Below are 24,952 nucleotides of genomic sequence, written 5' to 3'. Positions count from 1 at the left end.
CCGGGCGGAGGCGGCCAAGCGCGCGCGACGGCCCCCAGCGGAGCCCGGAGCCGGGCCGCGCTCCCGGGGCGGGGAAGAGCCGCCGCACCGCCGAGGCTGGCGCGGCTCTCGCGAAGATGACGGGCGGAAGAACCCCGTGGCGCCCGGCTGGGGCCGCCCCGTCCTGGCAGCGCCCTTCCGCGACGGCGGGGGCGCCGTGTCCGCCCGCCTCTGCCGCTCCCCGCGCGGGGGGGGCAAAGCGCGGGGGGGGCGGGGGGGGCGGGGGGGGGGGGGGCCTCCCGCGACGGCCCGGGCCCGGGGCGGGGCCGCTGCTCTGTCCCCGCCCCCTCCCGCCCGCGCGACACCATCGTCACGGCACGGGGCGGGGCCGCCGCACGAGCGATGGGCGGGCGCTGCCACGTCCCGGAGCTGCCGAGCCGATCGATGGCAGGCGGCTGTAGCGATCGACGAGCTGTCGAGCGCGGGGACCCCGGCGGCGGAGGCGGTGCGGAGGAGCCGGAGCCGAGAAGGCGGCGGGGCCCGAGCGGCCCGGGGCTGAGGGCGGGGTAGGCCTCTGCGGGGTGGGGGGGCGGAGGTTGGGGGCGGCGGGCAGTGGGGGCCGCAGGGGCGGGGATGGGGCAGTTTCGCCGTCGGTTGCTCGTGGCGTCCCCGCGGGCTGCGGCGGGCGGTGGCGGCCGGGGCGGGGCGGAGCTCGGCCGGGGGCTGTCGGTCACTCTGAGGCTGCTCGAGGAAGAAGGCTGAGGAGAAAGCGTTGTCCCTCGCGCAGTCTGTCCGCCCGTCAGCGAGTCCCGCGCGGCGGCAGGCGCGGGCCGCGCTCCGGGGGTGCGGGCCGCGCTCCGGGGGTGCAGGACGCGCTCCGGGGGTGCGGGCCGCGCTCCGGGGGTGCGGGCCGCGCTCCGGGGGTGCCGGCCGCGCTCCCGGCGGACGGGAGCGGCGGGGGCAGCGTGCGCGGTTCTGCCCCCCGAGCACGTTCCTGGCTCCGTGCCGCTGGTCGGGGGCCGTCTGTGCCCGCGGCGGAGGGGGAGTGCCAGACCGTAAGATCGCAGCGCGCACCGGCATTTCGCAGCTTGGTCCTTGGGCTTGCAGGAGCCTGGAAGTCTGGAATCTTCTTTTTTTCTCGTGAGCGATTAGCGATTATTTGGCCTCGGTGATCAAGGAATTTCTTGAGATGCTTTTATTTAGTTCTGATGTTCTTCAGAACATTTAAAGGAAGATTTTCTGTCGAAGTAAGTTGCGCTCTAATTAGACGAGTTATTAGGATACGTAGTGAGCAGAAGCATCTAGCACAAAACTATGCAAGGTGTTCTGTTTATTGTACGCATACAACACTACTGGTTTTGGTTTGGGGTGTGATAGCACAATGCTTGTGTTTTGTTCTGTAACTAACATTAGTTGGGCTTTTGCATCCTTCTAGAACCTTGGAGTTAGTCACCACTTGTATTCTGAGAACAGCTTTGGAGGATCTGCTTTTTTCCCCTGATTCGATGTTAGAGAGTTTAATTGAAATCTTATGCATGCTTGGACTGTGTATTTTGAATTTACGTGAACGTATGCATTGATTCCAGCTTACATCTCTTGCAGTGTTTGAAGCCTGGTGGAATATTGCAATGGCAGCTCAGATAACTGATGCTCATCGGCGCTTCTTGCAGGTCCTGATGTCTCATGGGATAATGGAAGGGTCAGAGGCTAGAAAATTGCACAGGCGCTGCTGTGAAATCCATAAAGGTATGTCTCTCTTTCAGAGAAAAAGTAGGGAGATGGAAGAACTATTTTTTTTTCCCGGTGCAGCTTACAAATAATTAGATTTCTGAAAAGCATACACCATCTAAAAAAAAAGTGTTAAAAATATGAATGATGTGAGTGTTCTTTCTCTTTCCTAAAAGATAGAGTAACACAGCAGTGAGAAATAAGTTTTAATCAGTTCAGACTCATACAGAGCACTTTTAATTTTAGCAAAGAGGTTTATTATAGATTATGCATGTAAAAAAACCCATATTTTTTGACACTGATAGTGCTGAAATTTCCAGAACGTTTTCCTTCATACTTATTTGGAAAGATTTCCTTTGGAATATGATATGAAATGTATGTTGTTACCCATCTTGAGTAAATCTGTCACATCTGACCAATTATGTGGTCACCTGGTTATTTTTAATATGTGCTACACCAAGATGAATTTTATGGCACATGTAACAAAAATTCGGTTGTATACCATCAAATCTGTTTGAAGTTCATGTTCAAACTTAAATAGTATAGAAAAGTGTAATCAACTTGATGAGGATTTTTTTCTGCCATCTGCTTACAGATCAGAGATCTGTATTTCATCTTCACTAATTTTTGAAACATGGTGGGCACAAACTGGAATAAAGTTGCAATGAATGAGGTGTTTAGTGCTAATTAATCAGTAGGTATTAGATGTGTCGGTTGCTGGTTCTTAGAAAATAGTGAAAGAATAAAATTCCTCTGTCTTCATCTTTTATTTATGAAGAAAATCGAAAAGGACAAGTAATGTTTGAGAACAAAAAGTGCCATTTAAAAGGATGCACCCAAATGCAGTTCAAATTAGTGATTAAACCGTTACTATTGAAAGGCAGGTAACTCCTGCAAACGCTGTTTGAGTTGCGCCTTCTGAGATCTGATACGCACTAAATATTCATCTCAGGTTATTTTCGAGTTCTCAAGTATTTACACCTTTAAAAATAAAAGCCGCCTTGACAGTTATTTGCGGGGTTCAGTCAGTTCAGGACATCTGTGTAAGTCTGTCGAGAGCTGAACCAGTAACTGCGGGAGAACGGAACCGTTCAGTCGCTGGTGGCTAACTGGGATAGTAACTTCAGCATCAGCGCTGCTAACTGTTCTTTCTCTCTGGCGAGAGAGAAGAGGCGCTGGTCACTGGTGCGTACAACCGGTTGTGAACTCCTTGCCTTGTTGCCCGGTGGAGTCCTTTCTGGGCGACGGCGCTATTTATGTATTTTCCTTAGTTAAAAGGAGTCAGACTCCATAGGTTTTCAAACTCTCCTGAGCCAAAAGAGCTTATTTCAACACCAGCCCAAACTTCTGACTGAAAAAATGAAACTGTGGAAAAACACCATTGCTTTTTGCAGGTTAAATCCTGTGTTTGTGAGAGCCAAGCCACTGTGATTTGTAAAAGAATTTATCATAAATGCTGGAGATGGCCTAAGCCAATAGCATGGCTATAATGAGTTTATTGTGTGGTGAGGACAAAAAACCTTAACAAAAAGAAACGGTACAGCTAGATGGTGTTTCCAGTATGCAGGACCAGTGAGCTCTACTGCAGGAAGAGCTGATAGAGTTACTATTCATTAGGAAGCTTTATTTAATAGAAGGATTTAGAAAAAAATGGCTCCCTTGCAGCTGCTACCTGCCAACTACTTGATGTTTTTTCTGCATAGTGACAATTGACGTGCAATGGAAAAGTTTGTGAAATTATGCAGGTACAGTGTGGGAGTTTTAACTGTTACAGTTTTGCTGAATGCTCTACCTAGGAAAGTTTTTTGTCATATTGGGAGGCAAAAGGTGTTGAACTTGACTTGCTGAATGGAACGCTTCCCCCCTCCTATTTGTTTTATGAATAAAAGAACCAACGATTTGGTGAACCCATCCTTATTAGGGGCAAAGTTAGCAGTATCACAGTTTACAAGATCATGGTAATGGCATTTTTATGAGGCAACAGCCTGACTGGGCTGTTTCTAGACAAAGTTCTGATTTTGATGTAGTTTCTTAAAATACAGCTTAATAATGCAATTGGAACAGTAGTTTTCAAATCAGATCAAAGCTAATGTTACTAAAACTAGCTCATTTGAATTAATTCCTTTCTCCTGAAGGTTGTAAGTGTTATATAACAGGGCTGTCTCCTATCTGTGACACTGGTTTCCTTAAATACAAAAGGTTTAAAAAGCTGCGTCAAATGAAGTCAAGTCAACCAGCCCGTCCAGCCTCTGAGCAAAATGATCTAAAAACTTTCCCTCCTGGTGTTTGGCACATTCTCTTCTTGCTTATTTCAAAATCCTGAGCCTTTTGGCCAGGAGGCACCGTATTTTTTGTGTATCACCTGCGTGCTTCCTGTTAGCAGACAAGTGCCTGTGCTAAAATCTGCACACAGCTCTGAAGGCAAAGCTCCAGACATTTGTTGAAATGCTGCGTAGGACCTCTAGAAAGTGTGCGATGCAGTTAGGATATGAATTGCAGGCTTGTTGAGGAAGGTTATTGTAATTTGGAATTGCTAGTACTTTTTACTGGGATCCCTTCATGCAGGCTGTTTCTGTCTGCGCTGTTACAGCCTCTCTAGTTGTGAAACACGTCATAGTGGAAACGGAAGCGCAAAGCTGAGGACGTCGTGCAGATCAGATCCCTGGCATTGCGTGGCAGCGGAGGGACCGCCGCATTCGCAGCATCCCTTCTGCAGTGGCTACGTGCGTGTCTGTGGTGCAAACTCCCTTTCCCTTTGTTTGTGTCCTCAGGGAAGTGGTACTATCTCAGTTGGCTGTTGTTGGATTCCTTTACAAGACACTATCTGTAGCAGGAAAATACATGGAATATTATTCTGACCCTAACCCCAGCCTGAGATCAGGAAACAGTAAAAATAGGAGAGTTTGTAGTTATTTTTCCTTCTGTCTTCCAAGCCAGCTGAAGTTCTTTAATAACTGAAGCTCTGGGTTTATGCTACTGTAAATAGTACAGCTGGAAAGATGGTGCCAGTGCCTTGGAAAACAAATTTCTCTCTGAAATAGCATGACTTTTTTTTTTTTTAGATCATGAAATAAATATTGAGATTCGTGTGCTCTCTATGCCTTGATAAATTTCCAAGTTGATCTATTTTTTCTTGGGTTCAGCACATCTTCATTTGATGACTATTTAAATAGAACAATATTAGGCATTTTTGTGACCAGCATTTTATTTTCCAAAGACATGGTCATTCACAAGCATTTTCTTTGCCATCTTCTTCATGGCCAGAAGGTTAACAGAAAACAGAGATACATTTTCTTTTGCTGTAATTTGATGAACTTAAGGATAATTTGCAGGAACAAAATCAAGTTGCCTTTCAAACGAATGGCTGTATTTACTGAAGGACAATATCAGGTAGTATTTATAAAATTAATTACAAAATGTAACTGTGTATTGTATTACAGTGAAGTTCATTAGAAAAATGGCTGATATAGTCTGTATATGAAAGGACGTTTAGAAAAATGGAAGAATGAGAGAAAACTTTTTTTCTGCCTATTTGGATTTACAGAAGGAGTATAGCAATTAATTATTAATGTGGATTGTATCAGACTGGCTTTTGTCTAACTGTGTTTTGTATTTTATTTAACTGGCTCGATAGGTGAACTCAGAAGAAAATAACTGTTAGTGTCAACTTTAGTTTATAGTCCTACCGATTTCTTGAGCATAATGCATTTCGTGCTTGGCTGTTGAAGGACTCACTAAATAAGTTATCCATGAGAAGCAGGGATTCACAGAATAGACAAACATGTTTGCTTTGCATGTTTTGTATGGCTTTTAGTATTCAGTATTCTAGGAGAAGCCCCAGCAGCTGCTCCTATGTGTGACCCAGTGTGCTCATTATGCTTACATCTTGTCTGCAAAGTTCAGCTAGAACTTAGGGGAATTTCTCTTATCTGTGGTGGAATTTGCAGATAACCATCTGAAGTCTATGTTTTGTGTTACCAGAGAAGTGTTTGCATTGCAAAACAACAGACAAATCCACTGAACTGTTGTTTTCATATTTTGCTTTATAGTCCATCAGGTATGTCAAAACTAGAAAAAGAAAACATGGCTCTTGGCTGCTCAAACCAGGCATTTTTGTGTAGACGATGAAGAATATAACAAAGCACCGACAGAAAAGGGACTGAGGAAAATCAGTGGGAGCGCAGACAGCGAGGTCACACGATTCCTGATCAGTGTTGTGAACGTTTTTAAATGCACTTAGTTACTTCTCTTACATGTTGTGGGAGAAGTGAATCCCGAGGAAATGTTTTGGTGAGGATGAGGTGGTTTTCTGGTGGATGGCTGTACTTCTCCCATCTCATCTGCATCATGTTGCCCCGTACCAGTTCTGCCAGCCATGCTCCTGCCAGGCTTAGGAGGATTCTTGTATCTTGTCCCAGTGCTGCCCACTCTACAGGGGCTGTTCTGTGTTTGCTGTGATCGGTACCTACTTATCCATAGAATTTAAGGGCAGAACGAAGTAATTTATTTTTGTGTCCCCTGTAACACAGGCCATATTTTCTGCTAAATATTGTTTTCTGCGCATCAGATGACTTGTAGCTGGATTGAAACATAAAATGTAGAAGCAGCTTATCGATTACTCGTTTAGATGCTCTGGTAATGAAGACTGACTATATCGCTTGGGTCAAAATTCAATACTTCCTGGCTTAAGAAGTCTGAAAAAAGATTGGATGTGTCAGTCGCACGTTGTACTAAAGCAGCATTGTAGCACAGTGTAGGAGTTAGTCATCACTCAGGTAGTGGGTTAGTGGTTACACTTCAAAACTGAAGTCTTGGCTAAGAGTCCTTACTGAAGTTTATTACAACTTTTCAAGGGTATCAGTATTGCAGTGCTGGTGAAAATCTATCTGCACCACTGGAATAACTGAGTATTTTCCCTCCCTAAACTCCTTTGCAGTCCGATTGTTTTTATTCTAGGTTGTTGTGTTGCAGTATGCTGCTGGAAACAGTGACTTGTTCTTTTTCCCAGTGATTCTGTTTTTCATGGGAAGGCTGGAACACGTATCGTAGATGTACGTATAGAGAGAGGTTTAATGTGAGTGGTTTCCTGTGAGTGTAAAACGATGTAAAGAAGGATACGTATGAAGTAGTTAACAGTGAATGACAGCCTAGTCCATAGTTCAGATGTCGTTCAGCTGTCTGAGGCAGGGATTGCCTGGTTCTGTGTACTTGCGTGTAACACTTTGTGCTGTTAGAAGGAAGTGTTCTGGCTTGGTTTTGATGCTGTTTAAAAGAAGAAGAAAAAAATACTGTACAACATATTGTTGCAAAGTGTAATTAAGAACGTTTTGTTTTTAAAGTACTTTGTAAACAAGCTTTTAGATTCTCCTACTGATAATGGTCCAGTTGCTTCAGTTTTTTTAGCTATAAGAAAGTTAGATGGCAGCATTTCCAAATCCCGATAGGGAGCTGCTTCTTACATTAATCTTCTTTGTACTAAAAGAGTAACCGAAGGAAGTGGGGGGGGACGGGACACGGGGATGCAAACCGCATGATGTTTTTTTACTCTAAGAAACTATCTTTTCTGAATGTTTTATTCTTTTATTCTTCCGTGAAATGAAAACTGATCATCAGTGACTTAAAATCAGAAGTAATTTACCATGTTATTCTTCATGGTTTGTTCTAGATTTTTGTTTAATTATAAGGCCTGCAAACTGATTAACTCTATGCCAAAAGCTGTTGTATAGTTATGAGTTTTTAAAATACGGTTTGATCTTGAAAATCAGCTGTACATAACAACACGTCTTCTCGGTGGCTTATGTTACATCTGCTCAGTGTCATCAAAGTAGAGGAAAAACACGACATTTTCATCATGTGACTTTGCAGACTAGAATTGTGCTTAGTCTTCTGGTTACAGAGAACGTGGAAGGTGAAGGACATAGATATTACAACTGCGTGTTTAGGTTTTATATGAGTAAAGGTCCTTTCTCTTTCCTTTTGAAGCATTCACTCAGCTTATTTGTAGTCTTTTGCTGTAAACATGGGAGCTCTAATTTTACAATGGTGCCAGTATATTTTTAAATTTATCATGAAGGTGTGGCATCTCAGACTAATCTTAGTAATAAAGGTTTCTGTTGTTCACTTGTCTTTAAGCAAGAAAGTTTGAAACAGTGCCTGTTGAAAAGTGATAATTCACCACGAGTGTAAGTTCATTTGTTTTGCTGGCTGCTGTTTATAATTTGCTTACAGACACATTCAGGAAAGTTTCTGGTTTCTCTGAGCACCTCTGCTTTATCCTCAGTGAGGGATCTTTTCAGTTTTTCTGTGGAGTTTATTATTAAGACTTTGTTTAAATTCAGGGGTAAAAAACCCCACAAAACCAAAACCCCTCCAAACCCCAGAATATTGTGTTCCATTTATTTACTGTTTGATGTGTCCTATTTCCTCATCTGCTCTTATTGAACTGAAATAATTTCTTCTAAAGAAAATGCTCCCAGGCAGTGTTCTAGGGTAACATAATGAGCTCTCTTGCTAATGCTGTCATGTGTTACCTTTATTAAGCACTCAGGGCTGAGAATTGTTTATTGGCAGAAAGAATAATACCTGGTTCTTGCATATACTCAGTTTTAAATGCTGTGAACAACTTTGTTGTGTTCATAATTGGGTACCGGAATAGCTACTTGCTTTAATTTTATTTGACTGAAAACAGATTACAAGAAGTACATCTGTGATATAGTTATTAGTTGAGATTTCATTTTATGCCCTAGAGCAGGAAATTATTTATTTCTGTTACAAAAAATAATTTACAGCAATTGTAACTAAAGTTTTAGATTTTATTTTGTTTTTTAAAGGTATCACAGTTTACAGGGGAAGCTATTGGAAATGGACTTAGTTCTAACATTTAATCCAGTATTTTGGAAGTAGGGTAGTCCTGGCTGTAAGGCATCTAACACGCTCATGTTACAACAAGATCTTCTTAAAAACAGTCTTTTGAAGTAGTATTGACACCTCTGAGATATTTTACCAGAAGAGAAAAGGAGAAAGAGATTCCTGTACATGCAAAGTCAGAATACAAATATTGTGGATACTTACTGAATGAAGATCAGGTTGGTTTGTCTAATTTCTCATCAAATCTGTTGACAGTAAATGACTTGTTTTCAGTAGCAATATACTTGAATAAACAGTTTCTATTCAATCAGTTGCTATGGCTGCCTGTACAAGAACTATTTCACAGAGGTAAGTTACAAGCTTTTCCAAATAGTAAAGGGCATTTATAATTTCTCCTTCTGAATCTGAAATTGTAAATTGACCAGCTTTTTAGATGTTAAAATTTTAAAGTGCAGCTTTTGGTGTGATCTGTCTCCCGTTCATTTTTTATGGAGAGTTTGTATCCCTTTTTTTTGACAGAAGATACACTAGAGCAGCCATTCATCTGTTGTACAAAAGAATATTCTTCTGTTATCTTTCAACTTACCTTCTTTTGATCTGTCATTAACGTTCCCTGGCTTTGATGTATGCAGAGTGGTGCCAGGCAGGTGGCTTACTTTAATATTATCCTTTCTTCAATATTATCCTTTCTTTAATATTATCCTTTCTTCAATATTATCCTTTCTTTAATATTATCCTTTTTTTAATATTATCCTTACTGTATTAGTGTTCTTGCTGTTTGTTGGTTTTGTTCACTTAAGGAGTCTTATATATCAGAATCGTGAGCTTTCTGGGCAGGAGTATGCTGTGACTGATGTTTGTGCGTTGTACTATGCCGTAAAGTATAGTGGGGTTTTGAGCGTGGGACCTGTCTGATGCCGTTACACAAGTGCTTGGCTCTTGCAACTGAGAATAGTATCAAGTTAGTGATAACTGGGAGTGTTTTTGAGACATCGATCATTTTTCTAAAGTTTTGAGCTGTTACTCAACTCTTTTTTAAACCCTAGCCTGGTGAAGTCAACAGTTTTGTCACTGACATCATTTTGTTTTGGATGGAAACTCTTGAGCGTGTGTGCTGTTGCTGTGCAAGCAAAAGCCATGGCATCTGCTTCCACGGAACGACTGCAAAGTCCATCTTAATTATGTCTAGGATAGAACTTATGCTGGTATTTAATTTGTTTGTAGAACAGAACACAAGGTATTACCTGTACTTCTACAACGCTAGAATTTTAAATTTTCTGGTGTGTAACTTGATCATTTGCATGCCATTAATTCATGAAACAGAACACAAAGAAACAAGGAATCTGTTGGAATCTCTTGTGTGTAAATGAAAGCAAGCAAGTATATTTTTGTATTGTGCACAATATTTTTTCTTGCTCGTGTTTTATTTTCAATTCAGCTTAGTTCAAGTCACCGTGATTAATGGACTGATGTGGTGGGTTCCATACCGTGAGGCAGAATATCTGGACTCTCTCTTTAAACTCTGACTTTGAAGGAGCTGAGCTTCTCTGAAGGCTCGTAGTCAGCAGCACAGAGAATGGTATGTCTGCTGAATATAACAGACCTGCTGGAATTCTGCCTCACTGACTTTTAGCTTTTATGGAGGAAAAACATGATTCAGCAGATAAGACATAAAAAGATCTGCTTGATATGTAGTTGTTTGAGGGTTTTGTGTATGTGCTTTTCCTTTTTTCAGTCTACTATGCGCATGATAAACTGGATGATTTCATCAGTGCTATCAACAGCCATCTACAGCCTTTGTTTATGCAGATCCGGAAAGGAATGTCGGAGGATGACGGGAGAGCACATTATGCTTTAGTACGTATGGGTGGGTTATGTGGGGCTGTTCCAGTGCTGTGCCAGCAGCTGCTGTAGGAGCTACGTGTGGAACAGGGAAGTGGGAGGATAAAGTGGCAGCAGCCTACGTGCGTGCGGATGGAACACGGCAGCAAGGACTGCAGCAGCGTCGGATTTAGTTAGCATGAACATTGCTTTATGTGCTGAAGTGATATTTCTTTTTCACAGGAGAATTTCTTTCTGAAGAGGAATTTTTAAGCTAGAAAAGGTGGAGAGCCCTCCAACATTAGTTTTCTTTTTCTCTTACTCAAAAGTCAACCTAGCACAAAAACATTGCTTAAGGAATGGCCTATAAAAAGTTTCCCTAGATGCTTGTGTCAGAGGGAAGGTTATATAGTAATTTCAAAAGACCATACAGGAGGTATTCTAAAATTAGCTCCTGCTTTTAACCTTTCTGAGTCATTTTGCCAATTAAGTTGAGCTAGCAGTAAATAGCAGTAGCATGTGCAATAAGAATATGAAATATCAGTAACAGTTTTTCACAATGAAACAAAAATGTTTGTTATAACATAGTTAATGCTACTGTCTAGCACAGTATCCTGGTGTAATATATTAGTTCTACTAAATAGTATGTATATATATAGTATATAGTATCTACTATTCTTCTATATAGTATAACTAATATATTATTATTTTCTATATTGGCTCTATAGGGGGGAGGTGGGATTGTTTAAGAGCTTGGACTGAGCAGAGGCAGCTGTGGAGAACGTGTGGCTGAAAGATCAGGGTTTTAAAGAAAGGACTCAAGTACCATCGAATTCCATCTTTAAGGAATAGCCTCTTTCATGCCACTTAAAGAATTGACATTTCTGTTAATTGTAAGATGATGTGTTCTTTACCCCAGAGGATCTTTTACAGTTTGTGGTGTAGAAATACAAAGGCAATTTATTTCAGTTTGAATATTTTTTTTTTGTAGGTGAATTTGGCAGAAACTGAAGTAACTAAAATGGCATCTGACTATACAGAAAATGAATTAGAATTGTTCAGAAAAACAGTAAGTATGTCAGTTATTAGTTAATAAATCACATTATTTCTAAAGGTACCATCTTAAAGTGAATGGAAATGAATGTAGATGTGGTTCAGGAACTAGTTGCCATCTTACCAAAGTTTACCCCGAATTGAACGGCGAGGCAGGGATGGGAGTATATGCAAGTAACAATTCCCTGTTGAAAGTCAGTTACTGGTAAACTGAAATGAGTAAAGGGAAATGCTCCTTGGAGTTAGTGACCTGACATACCTGCTTCAGGTATTTTCTTCAGGATTTTCAGTTGTGATTGCTGAATTTTTCACTGGATTCAGTAGTCTAGTAACATACAGTCGAATTTTATGCTAGTAACTTACAAGTTGGATTTGCTGATTTGAATGGAAACATTTGTTTATTGTTATTGCTTAGCCAATTAATTCTGTGTTTAATAAACTAGTCAGAATGCTGCTTTTTAAACAAGAAAACATGCACTGGAGAATTTTTTTAGGTTCCATACAGAAATATTGGGCTGAGATTCCAGGACGTTTGACGTCTAATTTCTTATCGACAGCCATTAACGTGCGTTGTGATCATAGCTACGTGTCTTGCATGCTTTAGTGAATTGTTCCCATAGTGTCTTGAACTTTGAAGACTTAATTTCTCCAGCCATCAGACTTTCTAAATTTTTTTTCCACACTCATTAAAATTTCTGTATAAACTGGAAAGAGAGGTGTATTGACTATTCTGTGACAGCTGCAAAAGTCTAATCTATATGGATAGTACCTAGAGATTTCCCTGCCCTCCCCATTATTGGCAAAGCACCCATACAGCCATGTCAGCACTGCAGAGATGGCATTGTTGTGGCATGTACTGCTACTAGTGTAAAAACTCTGTGTGCTGCTCGGTGATAATGAGCAGCAGGAATGTTTCCAATGAGATGTTCTCCGAAGATTGGTAATACTGCCGTAAGCTTCAAGTGCCAGGTAGGTTCAGCAGTACTAATGACTCTAGAGTGGACAAACTTAGTTTAGTAGTGGGAGATTGTTCCTCAAAAGAACCTTGACTGAGAGCAGATAAAAAGAAACAGATCTGTCACCTCTGAGAATCATAGAATATGACCATTCCATGGTCACTGCAGCCAAGGCTGCCCTTGAGCTTCACATTCCCCACCAGCTCCTCCTTGTTGGTGACAACAAGGTCCAGCATAGCACCTCTCCTCATTGGTTCCTCTGTCACTTGGAGAAGGAAGTTGTCATCACTGCATTCCAGGAACCTCCTGGATTGCTTCTGCCCTGCTGTGTTGTCCCTCCAACAGATCTCAGGGTGGTTGTAGTCCTCCATGAGGACCAGGGCTCATGAACGTGAGGCTGCTACTATCTGTCTAAAGAGGGCCTTGTCTGCTCCATATTCCTGGTCAGGTGGCCTGTAGCAGACCCCTACTACTATGTCCCATTCCCTGCTTCCCTTCAATCCTGACCCATGAGCTCTTGGTTGTCTCCTCATCCATCCCCAGGTGGAGCTCCAGGCACTCCAGCTGGTCTTTGACATAGAGGGTGACACTTTCTCCACATCTCCCCTGCCTGTCCTTCCTAGAGAGCCTGTATCCTTCCATTCTGACATTCCAGTCATAGGATTCATCCCACCACCTGTCTGTGATGCCAACAAGATCATAACCCTGAGGCGCACACATCTCTAACTCTTGTTTATTCCCCATGCTACGTGCGTTTGCGTAGAGACACTGAAGCTGGGCCCCCGATGAAGTACGCTTGGGCGTCCCTGAACGCAGCTTCGTTTAGGCAGCACCGTACAGTTCTATTGTGGAAATGTTTTCTTGGCAAAGATTCAAACTGTCAAGGTACCAATGATTTTTTTTCCGCTTTTGGCCTTTGTTTTACAGTTGTGGTTCAAGCCATATGCTGTAGTGTATCTCATACGTATGGATACTGAAAAAGCTGCACATTACTCTAAGGTGTGTCTTATCTAATTGCACTGGGTTTTTTAATAGTTCAAAATGTTTCTTTCTGTAGATGGACCTAATAATTTTATCAGAAAATGGCTTTGCCTCTTCGACAGATATTTTAAACTTGGCTGACCAACTTAAGACAAAGAAAATGAAGAAAAAGGAAGCAGAACAAGTGCTGAAAGTTTTTGTGGAGGATAAATGGCTCTCTGAGGTAACTGCCGTATCTTTTCAAGTGTTCATATTTTCATAGGTCCAGCTATTAGTTTCTTATGGATGCAACGGCTGGAACTGGAGCTGTTCTTTAATGAATGATGGCAAAAGTGTTTTTTTGAAGCCTGTGCTTATTGCTGCTCCAGTGATTTTTGCAGGAAAGGTAGTGTATTTACAAGGAAAAACTCCTTGGGTAGGTCTCTACAGGACATGATTTCACTTTCTTGTACCTGAGCTAGGGGTGTGTGTGTGTACAGCCCTGCACTGCCACACACAGACATCCTTTGTACACCACAGCATGACACACTTGAACTTGGAGCAAGAGCTGGGGAAAGCTCTTCTAAATCAGTGATTTAGAATATATATCCTGACAAGCAGCAAGGCTGAATTGTGTTGAAAACTCCTGTACCAGAAACACGTGGGCCGCTGCATGTTTTGAAATCTCCTTTACGTCATGAGAGGAGAAGTTGAGATTAGCTTACCATGTGGACACTGCAGTTGCTTGCGAAGACAAGTAAGACCTCAGTCCCTTTTCTCCTGGATTCATTGCATCATAGATCTCCAAGCTGCTGCCACACATTCACTTACGTTAGAGTGATTTAGCAGAGACTTTCGAAGATACCTCAGCAGTAAATGCCTAGATTTTGGGGAAAGCCAGTAGAATTGCCACTAATGTGCAAATGGAGGGTCCCAAAACTGCATGTCTTTGTTAAGCAGAGCACACTTCCTCATCTGTACCTTCCAAGGACGAGACCTCTGTTAAAGGTGTGAGATCTTTTTTCTGATCGACTAAACAAATTAATTCTGCTACTTCAAAAGTATTTCAGCTTCACATTGTATCAGTGTCAGCATGTTGGTTTCACAATGTCAGAAAAAAGTGGATGTCAAATGCTTGCTAGCAGGTGGTTAGGAAAGAAAAAAAGGTAAAAGGAATTAAAATTGCTCGTCTTGCCACTTGTTTCCTTAGAGAAATGGAGAATATACTCTGCATACTCGCTGCATAATTGAGATGGAACAATACATTCTCAGCAACTACCAAGATGCAGCAAGGAAGTGTAACATCTGTCACAGCCTTGCCATCCAGGTAACATTTGTTTTATTACCTCAGTAGGCATCTGCTGGTACTTAAGTGGTTGCAGCTGAAGTTTGTGATACTTCGAGTATTAGGCAGGCACTGAAAAATTCTGGTCTTGTAGTGTGGTAATGGTGCCCTTGTATATAAAGAAAATCCCTTCTTTTTTTTAGTGTAGGTATTTTATCTTCTGTCCTTGGAAAAAAAAACTTGGAGCAGTATCTCCAAGTTTATATTTGGAGAAAGCAAACTCACCCAACGAGGAATGAACGTTATCGTACTATCTTGCTTTCCAAAGCCAGCAGGTTAGAGATGAACCTTATCCTTAAATAGGTGTAACAGTCCAGTGTTTGCCATCTTATCTTTGGACCTAACAAATAGCAGTCTTCATCTGACACACATTCGTCTTTGGTCCTGGAATTTTGTCAGGAATTGCTTGTGTCTTGAACTTCAGAATGAACACATATGTTTATATATTGCACGCTAAAGCACTATATTTTGATATCCGTTAAGTTACCAGTTTAGTCTAAGTGGTTACAACCCGAACTCCTGTTCCAAAACTACTGCCTTCTCTTGCTCCTTGACCCTGCATCTTCTCATCTTCCCAACTAACATGCTTGTATGTTACTTTTTTCATCCCAGTTGGTCCCCTTTATTGTACCCAGATAGCTCAGTGTTCTTTGTCTTTCAAGCTAAACTTTGTCCATATAGGGAAATTATATTTCCTAGTTTCCAGGAAAAACCTTTTATCATTTACCAGCTTTGACTTTTGAGTATCCACCAACTGTACTGTATGAACCATTCTCTGGAATAAAGCATTGCGTATCTGCCACCCTTTATAGCACCTTTATGTTAAACTGAAAGATAGGTTTGAAGGATTTATTTTTTTTTTTATTAATACTTCTGATTTCAGAGCCAAGTGTGTGAATCCTGTGGAATTGGAATGCATTTACCTTGTGTCAGAAAGTACTTTCGAGCTCAGATCGAACCACGCTGTCCACAGTGTAATGATTTCTGGTCTTGTGACATTCCAGGTACCAAGCAACCTATTTAAAAAAAATTGAGCATAATAATACTAGAGAATGGGCTGTGATATTCAGTGGAACTGCCTGTATTATTTACAACTGTAGCTGAATATCAGTTATTCCTGACTTCAGTTGTATGTTTCAGGCAGTAAACCATCCACGGGCAACACTGGGCCCTGGATGCGCACGGATTGTGCCTTATGGTCACCAGCAGATCCTGGGCATGTTTCTAACAACATTGAAGTGTGGCGGTGGGAGGAGTAGGGGACAGACACAAAACATGACACTAAAACTTCTGGAAATACTGAGCTTCTAAGAGGAGCACAATCTCTTCAAAATTCCTCTATTTAGCCAGGGAAATTCAACGTTCTGAACAGGAATACATAAAGCATTTTAAAAATCTGGAGGTTATACAGTATCATCCTTTTTTTGCATGTCTTCATTAACCTTCCCTTTGTTTCCTTCACAGGTATGAATCGGATAGACTTGCAGTCACCATCGAAAACAGGGAGAGCAGAAAAGAGCTTCATTCTCAGCACTAGACGATGCTAGTAAAACTTGCTCTCAGTGAAATAATTTTTCCCCACCCTTGCAGAATGCAAGACTGTATTGTATTCGTTAGTTTCAGTGTACTACTTTTCTCCTGAAGTTTTAAGAATCTTATAATAAAAATATCATTGACCTTCATGTCCTCCTTCGCGGTTACACCTGCACAGCTCGCTTAGAGGCTGTTTTGTTTATGTGGTTCTCCATACTCTTGGGTTGGGACTCTGAGTGCATGTTTGGGAATTAAAGATGCAAATGTTTGTAGTCAGTCCTGCAAGCTGATGTGTGCAGGTCAACTATTAAAAGAAGCCTTTCTCAGCAACGGCATTCCCTGTTTTTACAGGTCCAGTTGCACAACTGAAAACTAAACCTGTTACTACCACCACAGGGCTTCAGGTGGGTGGAATATCAGCACAGCATTTGTGGTTTTCTCACTAAGGCAGCTGGCTGAACATCTGATCTGGAGTTTGAATGCTTTCAGTTGGCAGCGCTGCTTGGGTTTTGTCCCTCCTTTCGACGCAGAGGAGTTCATCTGACATAAGGCCAAGTCACAAGCAGCTGTGCTAAGAGAGGGAATACTCCCACAGTCAGAATGATTGGGAAGGAGTAGGACAAGACTTTTGGGACAACACCAGCTTATGTCTGCAAAGCATTGAAAAAAATTATCATCTTAAGATTCTTCTAATTTTTAGTATTAGCACTTCACTCTTCAGTTTTATGTAAGGATGCTTTTTTCTTCAAGAGTGACTTGGAAAAAAAGAGAAGGAGTAGATAGTGCCAGGTACCAGAATGGCATGGTGGCATACCTTTTCCGTGGTGGAAACGTGTGACGGACTGCAGAAGGCAGAGTGTCAGCAGTTCAGCTGATGATAATCAAAGTATGATTAAGCTTCAGTTTTGTCCTAGTTTTAGCTGGGACAGAGTTTGGTTTTTTAACAGCTAGAAAAGCTCCATGTTTTGGTTTTACTCAGAGGCTGTGTGTGTGTGTGGGGCGGTTCAACCTAACCCACGACAAGTTTATTTAACTGCAATTAAACTATGGAGTAACTACAAGTAATTATGTTCCTAGGCCTTAACACTAGTAACTTTTTCCATATAGGAAGCTGGTATCTTGCTTCATATTAGCTTTTTTTTTCTTTTAAATGTATTGAACCTTTGGGTAGCACCATCCCTCATTGTTCATGTAACTCCAGTTTTTACTGTTATTAAATCCACGTAGAAGGCAACACTAACTTGATGTTCCAGACACAGTTCGAAGCAGAGTCCTAGCAGCGCCTGTATGTAGAGCTGTTTGAGATGTACACATGCATAAAAGATGATGACCTAAAGATGCTCTTGATGAGGAGTTCATATTAGAAACATCCACAAAAATAAAGTGGCTGTAGCATCTTCATTCCGTTTACCCATCCAGATTCTTCCACCATGCTGATGCAAGAGTTTGTTGGTTTTAATTCACCTCTAACCACTGAATAGGGAAGAACATTCTCATGCTTAAAAATAACGCTCTTGTGAGAAGATGCCAGATGCTACTTTTTCCAATTTTTAATTGCTATTACAAGGCTAACAGACTTCATGCATGCTTCAGAGCTACGACCACCAGAAACTGACAGAGAAGCTGATATCAAGTGATCGCACATAGTGCCAATATTTAACTGGAATAAACAGAACCTGTCCGGGCATCAGAATACAGGACTGAAACGCAGCCTTTCTGAAATTGGGAAACTTAACTAAGTCAGGATCTTCCACATCAACCTATAAAAAAAACATAAAAGACCCAAAACAATCATCAGTAGAATGTCCTTACTCAAACACGGCTTGATAGAGTAACATTACTGATATTAAAATTTTGGGCAACTATTTACCTGACTAGTGTTGTGAAGAATTTGGCTTTCATGTGGGTACAGGTTTTCTGAATCCTGCGGTGAATATAGACGGATATACTTTCTCCCGAATACCTGTATATATTACAATAAATGTTTTCCATCTGTCATTAACCTGCACGTTACTGGCAACTGTAGGCCCTAGCTGGCATTTAACAGTAAAATACACCTGATGACAAGAAACATCATTGTCTTTGTAAGTAATAAACAGACACTGCTATAATAAAAAGTTAAAACAAAGCAGACTATTGGAATTGAAGTACCTGTTCCCTTGGAGCAGATAAGAATTTGAAATACCAAGAAATGCCTTTAACCAAATTAGTTTAAATTCAAAGTTTAAGGCACCCCATTTATACAACGTTATTTGAGCTTTACGTAGCGAGAAAGTAATCAGAAGAACTAAGAATAAGGATGTTGTGTCTTCAGCGCAGTTCACATCAGAGGTACCCACGGCGTGACTGTTCAGCTTTCATATATTCCTTCAGCTTATTTCTGTGCCATCATTAAATCAGTCCTGTCATTGGAGTGCGGAATTGGAAGACTAGAGTTCATCGGGCAAACGGGCCGGCTGACCTGAGCGCTACAGCGAATTGCAAGTCGTCAGAGCCTGGAGGGAAGTGGCAGAAGAAACGAGCCAAAGCTGATTCCTGCACCGGTACCAGTGGAACACCCACAGAAGGTACACGGTGAATATGCATGCTGCTTGTGCCAGGATTCAAGGTTTCTTCAAGGGCCAGGCATGATCATATTTGTTTGGAACTATCACATTAAGGGGTAAGTCCGTGCTCTGACTGACCACAGTACTCTGGACTGGCATTATGCTACCAAACGATTCCTGATCAAGCTGCTTTTCCTCTATTCTCCACATGATATACCAGGGTGTGCTGAAGTCTTGTCAATACCCAAGTCGTGATGCGAGATGTTTAGAGTTCACTGCTTCAAGGACAGCACATAAATGTAGTTTTAAGGGCTGGACAAGTATCCATGTGTTCCTGGCCTGTGCTACTCTTCACTATCACTGGTCAAACTGCTAGAGCATTGATCTGAGTAACCATGGCTGTCCATGTGTTTTTAGGATACCCTTCAAATCCTAAGAGATTATGGATATTAATTAGCTCTCTAAAGAACCAAGTGTTATTTTCAGCGAGTTATGGACGGAAGGAAAATGCTTGTTATTGCTCTGACAGCACATCTTCTGAATCCTTGAATTGTTTTGGGGGGGTGGGTGTTACCTGGACTGCTGTGAGCTATTAGTGGGTCCTTCCTTCGCTGGGTTAGGGCCTTGTATACTGCAAGGCTGAAGGCACAAGTGAATGGTCCACAGCCTGCGTCTCCAGATACTGGCTTCCTCCTTAATGGAAATACTAACATCTCTGCAGCAGCTACCACTCAGCCAGTAGGGATCATTCCACCTCATTACTTGTACTTGTGCCTTCCTGTACTCCACAGCCACAGTTTAAATGGCATCAAGAGGCAGGGCAGTTTTAACTGAAAAAATGAAAACTGTCCCATCACTTGCTGTCCAAATTACAAAGACTCTTTTACAGCACTGGGAGATACTCTCCCATTCTTCAGGCACAAGAACACAACTTCTGAAGTTTATAAGGGAAGTATCTTTTCTCAGTCCAACAACTCCTATAATGGACTTCCACCCAAAAAAATTCACAGGAAGCTTTACCTAGTATGTATAGTAGGGCACTTCACTTTCAGAATGCAGGTGCATGTGTGCGTGTCTCAGGTGGGTTAGTGGGGAAGAGAAATACAGTATGTACATAATTGCACAGCAGTTATAAAAACCCACTTTAGGAAGGCCTCAATTAAGCCTCAGTTCCAAGTGAAATCACAGGTTATCAAGATGCAGCTGTTTCGGACAGAGGAACTAAGGCTCAACCCATAAATAAACACAAGTAGAAAGCATTCAATGTCATGATCCTGCTGGAAAAGGAAAGTGTAAGCCGTATTTTTTTTTCAAAGAGACTGATGGTATGGAGGAAGAAATGGCAATCTTCCAGCAAGCAAGAAACCCTTCAGTGTTTGAAGACGTACAGTTGTCAACTGCTTGGACCAGGAATGTGTCTTTGGACTTTAGTAGAGTGCTCACCACGAAGGGGCCCAGCATTTTACTGTGTTACTCTGCACTAAAAGTCATCACCAAGAAGCCTACCGACAGTAACTCACTTAACAGCAGTGAGGTCACGGTGCAAATATTACTTCATCTGACTCTCACGCACAAGTAGGTATTTTACTGGCTAACCTGAAGTGGATTAAAGTATGCCCCTAAGTCTACCCCAAAATCTTGCTGTTCCAAAAAAAAGAAGTTTCTTGGTACACTATGACAGGATTCAGGTTCTTCCCAACTGTTACAAATTCCTTCCTGTGGTACCTTGGAAAAGCTGCTTCTTGTGATTTCCATTTACCATCTGTAAAATGAGGGTAAGTAATGGTCTACCACTGTGAGGAGCACTTGTGGCCTAGAAGTAGCATAGTGGTAACAAACGCAATAGAAGAGCAAAATAGTATCTGCATATTCTCTATCGTTCAGTTGTTCATCAAGTTGTCTGCTACCTTTGTCTCTAACACACCATAGGCATTTCTTCTAGCTATACTATTAATGGCATGTGTAGAGTCAGTAGAGTACAGACCTGGGCTAAAAAATTTTGCTGGGGATCCTGATGAAGAGGTGAGATAGTGCCCTCTGGACCAAACCAAGCATTAATGGTGATGTCATCTTCTTCCCCTTCCCCTAGGCAGCAGTAGTCCGGGATACTGATATCTTCTTTCAATTCTGGGATCTACTCCCATAAAGAAATAAACATTAGAAAGGGTACGTGCTGACTTGCCAAAGGTATGTAATTCATAGAACAGAGGAACAAGGCTTGACACAAAGAAAGCAAATAACCTGCTTGTCCAGCAAAGGCAGGAGAGAAGTAGCTGAACTGTTAGGAACCTGCAGGAAATGTCCTCACACTTTCTGTCCTAGCAAGCAGATTCTGTTGGAAGGAGAGGTGGGAGAAACAAAGGGGTTTCTCATTCTTCCCTTTGCTTTAGCAGAAACCGGAGAAACCCACAAGAACAAGCAGGTTTGCTGTTCGTGGAAAAGGAGTGGCTGATCTTTTATACACTAGGCTTGCTTCTCTGAGATTCCTTCTTACATCTCCCACGAACATAATCTCTGGCTAACTGGAATGACATATCAGAATACAGTGAACGTATCACCACTGAAGACTGTTTCCTGTCCAAATCTCTTCCCTGACTTACGTATTCTTTGAGGAAATGCAGCTTTCCAGGTGATATCCCTTTAAGTATATGCTACATCATCCAGAAACAGCACTAAGACTGAATGTCTTCACCCCTGAAATGGTTTTGTTTCCATGCCTTTCAGCCAAATGGAACAAACCCCTCCCTCTGTTCCTTCAGATTGCGGGAACAGAAACTTAAGCAATACTGTGAATTCTCCATATGCCCTTCCATCTAGTAGAGTTGACATCCTCAGAGATGACTTGTGCTACACAGGAAACACTTGACTGCAGAAAGATAAAATATTGACTCAGTTTTACCTGATCAAAAAGCTGGTGCTGGGCAAGGTATCCTACACTGTTCTGAAATTACAGTAGAGAAAGAAAAAAATGCAAAGTGACATACAGGGTAAGACTTCTCAGTCAGCTAATTTACTTACAGATAACATCCATTTCCAATGTCCTACTTCAGAGTACTAGAGCTGTTTCAACAGTTGACTAGTATAAGGTGTTCTTCTGAAACAGTAACTTACAGCTACACTGGAATTTTAAGAGCGCAGATATATCCCCACAATTAACGAGTTATCTATCTTGAGTTCCTGGAAGAAGCCTAGCTATAATCCTACAGAGTCTCGACAGTTCTGCTGTCAATTCTGTGACAACACTCTGCATCTTCATAGCTAGACCTTGCTGGTTCACCTTTACTCCCTGTATCTCGGTGTTTTATTCCAGGATCCACCACAGATCAATTTGCAATGGCACATGGTCCCTCCTGCCAGTAGACTAGGAAACAGAAATGAGGGCTTCGGATTCTCAGCTGGGAAAGTAAAAGGACATTCAATTGCTAATCAACTTTTTTTTTTTTTACCCAGTGGCACATGAATCGGGATCTTGACCCTAGATCTCACAAAGCAGCTTAGTAACTGAGAGCAACAAAACTGCTGGCTGAGGATCCCTTATCCTTAGACTCTTCCGTTCAGGCTTTTGCTGCAGAAGTTCTCTATTTATTCAAACTCTACTGCTGTACATTTGATTATATATAAAAATCAAACCTAGCTATTTTTGTGGTAACTATTTGTAGCTTCGAATGTTGAAAACGTGTCAAACCTTTTAATTCAGAGTTGTGCTAACAGCATACCCCCTCCCTTGACATCACCTCTATGCATGTTTGCTGTAAGCAGAAATTCTGTACCAGTAACACACTGCTGTATTTGCAGATGAAACAAAACGAGAGTAACAGACCTCATTCACAATATACTGGTTGATGAAGTCACCGACAGTCATGAGCTTCTGAGACCATTCCTCATCTGTGTATCGAGTACCCAATTCCACAGGGACTGTACGGCACCCTGCTACTTGGCAAAAATAGTCCACACTGAAATAAAGAAAGTTCCATTACCCTTCTGTACCGCTCTTCTTACTAGTCTGGAATGCAGGCCAATCAATCACAATCTTTTAGAGTAATAAAACTCTATTACCATGAGTTTCTTCTCTCTAAAACCAACCAACCAGAGACAAAAGGTAGCAGAAAAGGATGCTAGCAGCAAGGAAACAAGCAGTCAAGTTTGTGTTTATTATGCCACAACTGCCAGGTTTGTTTTGTTTTAAAAGCTTGTTTACCTCATTTAACTGTTGTTCCACTGAACAAACATCGATGCTCGTACTTGTGAATGAAAAGGCCAATCATGCTTACTCACGCATCTCTGCAATTCACCTTCCATGGCACTATCAGCAAGTTCTGAGACATGAAAATCACTGACCTGTGTCTGACACAGACCAGCTTACGATGTAAGCAGCTCACTGGAACAGTCAGCAACGTGTGCTCGTCCCTAGTTTCCAGCTGAGCCACACAGCACCAGCGACCCAGCAAAGTGCTCCCCTGCGCAGCCCCGGGAGCAGGGCTGGGCGCTGCCTCCCAGCACCGTCCCGGCCAGGACCGCTTTCCCTGGCGCACCGGAGCGCTTATCGTGCGATGCTGGGGATGGTTTGACGCGCTTCCCTCCTCTATGGAGCAACTTCTACAGAGCAAAGACAACACCACAGCAGGAAGGTGCTGCCAACAAAACCCACTCTGGATGGCACCCGTCTTCTGCGAAGGTCTCTACTGCTCTACCGACATCAAGGCACCTGACACAGGGAACGACTCACCCTTAACGGGACAGGGAAGACACTCTGATTTCTCACCTCCACTTCTTCATGCACGGCCAGTGGTCAATAATCCCCTCCAGGACCACGGGCTTCTGTGGTATCAGATAGTTGTCTCTGAAGTGCTCCAGCGAAGGGCAGCGAAGGTGCGGAAGCGCGTCTTCCGGCTGCACGACCGGGACTGGAGGGGGCTCAATCCGGACCCTCTGGAAGACAGACGTCCTCCTCCAGCGGCTGTGAAGGCCTCGGCCGCCGCCCTGCGCCAGGCCGCGCGCGCGGGGGGTCCCGGGGCCGGCGGCGAGCGGGGAACGGCGACGCCCGGAGGGGACCAGCCTCGCCCCGGCGGCGGGGGGAGCCCGAGGGCGGGGGGAGCCCGCGGACAGGGCGGCGGGGGCCGAGGGGGCGGCGGGGCGGGGTTGCGGGGAGCCCCCGGGGGCGGCGGGAAGCGGAGGGGCGCGCGGGGGCGCGCGCGGAAGGGGCAGCCCGGGGCAGCGGCGCGAGCGCGCGCGGCGGTACCTTGGCGCTGCCCTCCGCCGCCGCGCGCCGCTTCCCGCGCGGCACGTGCGCCTGCAGCACGCGCACGAGGCGCGCGAGGACGTTGTCCAGGACCGAGGCGCCCATCAGCAGCCCCATGTCGCACAGGCGGAGCGCGGGCACCAGCGGGCGGCCGGCGGCGACCTCGCCCAGCGCCCCGAAGAGGCAGCCGTAGGCGTACGCCTGCCGCCAGGCCTTGCTGACCTCCCGCCACGGCCCCGCGTTCAGCCGCTCCCAGGAGCAGTCGCGCAGGACGTCGCCCAGACGGCGCAGCGCCGCCGCCGCCGCCGCGCAGGGCCGGCCCGCCGCGCCGTAGAGCAGCGCGCGGGCCCGCCGCAGGAGCAGCAGAACGCAGTCCTCCACCTCGCCGCTCAGCGCCAAGGTCAGCTCCTCCTCGGTGCCGGGCAGCAGCGCCTGGACCTCTGCCCAGAGCGCGGGGCCCGCCGCGGGGCCCGCCGCCGGGCCCTCCGCGCCGCCGGGTGCCGCCATGGCAGCGCCCCTCCGCCGGCTGCGGGGCGGGGCCGTTCTGCGGGGCCGTTCCCCCCGCGCGGCTCCGCCCCGGCGGCTGCGGAAGTGGCGTTGGCGTCGCGCAGGGGGAGGGGGAGGGGGCGGGTCCGCGCCGTGAGCCCCGCGCGGTCTGCCCGTGCGCCGGGGGTGGGCCCTGCCGGGCAGGGCGGCCGGTGGCCGGCAGGCGGGGGCCCGCCGGTGTCGGGGGTCGTTATTTCTCTCGTATATCGCGCCTCGGCGGCTGCTGCCGGCAGCTGGTACGGTGGCAGCTGGAGGCTTTTCTTTGCGCGGCTCTTTTCGGTGTTTTTCAGAACATGTTTTCGTGATTGAGAGTTTCTTCTTGGCTGCTGTAGCCCCGAGCTCCGGGGCGCTGTAACCCTGTGCTCCGGGGCGCTGTAAC

General features: G+C 44.0%; 2 protein-coding genes across 5 annotated transcripts; one reads left to right on the top strand and one right to left on the bottom strand.

The window, feature by feature from the left end:
- The first annotated feature begins 513 nt into the window (after positions 1–513).
- NSMCE1 (NSE1 component of SMC5/6 complex) lies at positions 514–16,391 on the top strand. 4 transcript variants are annotated; one of them, XM_086622559.1, is made up of 8 exons: positions 514–545; positions 1,582–1,725; positions 10,310–10,431; positions 11,387–11,464; positions 13,462–13,608; positions 14,575–14,691; positions 15,593–15,713; positions 16,174–16,391. In XM_086622559.1, exons 2-8 carry the CDS (start codon positions 1,608–1,610, stop codon positions 16,254–16,256), a joined length of 786 nt encoding a protein of 261 aa, XP_086478685.1. In that variant the 5' UTR covers positions 514–545; positions 1,582–1,607; the 3' UTR covers positions 16,257–16,391. The 4 variants fall into 4 exon arrangements, with proteins under 4 accessions (XP_086478685.1, XP_086478686.1, XP_086478687.1 ...); XM_086622560.1 differs by lacking the exon at positions 514–545 and adding an exon at positions 1,097–1,226 and having other exon boundaries at positions 1,650–1,725; XM_086622561.1 differs by lacking the exon at positions 514–545 and adding an exon at positions 1,105–1,119.
- Positions 16,392–16,428: 37 nt separating this feature from the next.
- On the bottom strand, positions 16,429–24,534 carry KDM8 (lysine demethylase 8). Its single transcript, XM_086622557.1, has 8 exons — positions 24,028–24,534; positions 23,551–23,717; positions 22,609–22,741; positions 21,688–21,729; positions 20,773–20,922; positions 18,113–18,205; positions 17,261–18,002; positions 16,429–17,139 (listed from the first exon to the last, which is right to left on the bottom strand). The coding sequence occupies exons 1-7, from the start codon at positions 24,532–24,534 to the stop codon at positions 17,838–17,840; spliced, it is 1,257 nt and encodes a 418-aa protein (XP_086478683.1). The 3' UTR covers positions 16,429–17,139; positions 17,261–17,837.
- Between the last annotated feature and the right edge of the window lie 418 nt (positions 24,535–24,952).

This window comes from Tauraco erythrolophus, chromosome 17, assembly GCF_009769465.1.
Source record: "Tauraco erythrolophus isolate bTauEry1 chromosome 17, bTauEry1.pri, whole genome shotgun sequence".
Classification (NCBI taxonomy): domain Eukaryota; kingdom Metazoa; phylum Chordata; class Aves; order Musophagiformes; family Musophagidae; genus Tauraco; species Tauraco erythrolophus.
Note: the sequence above shows the minus strand (reverse complement) of the source record. Positions and strands in the feature narration are given on the sequence as shown.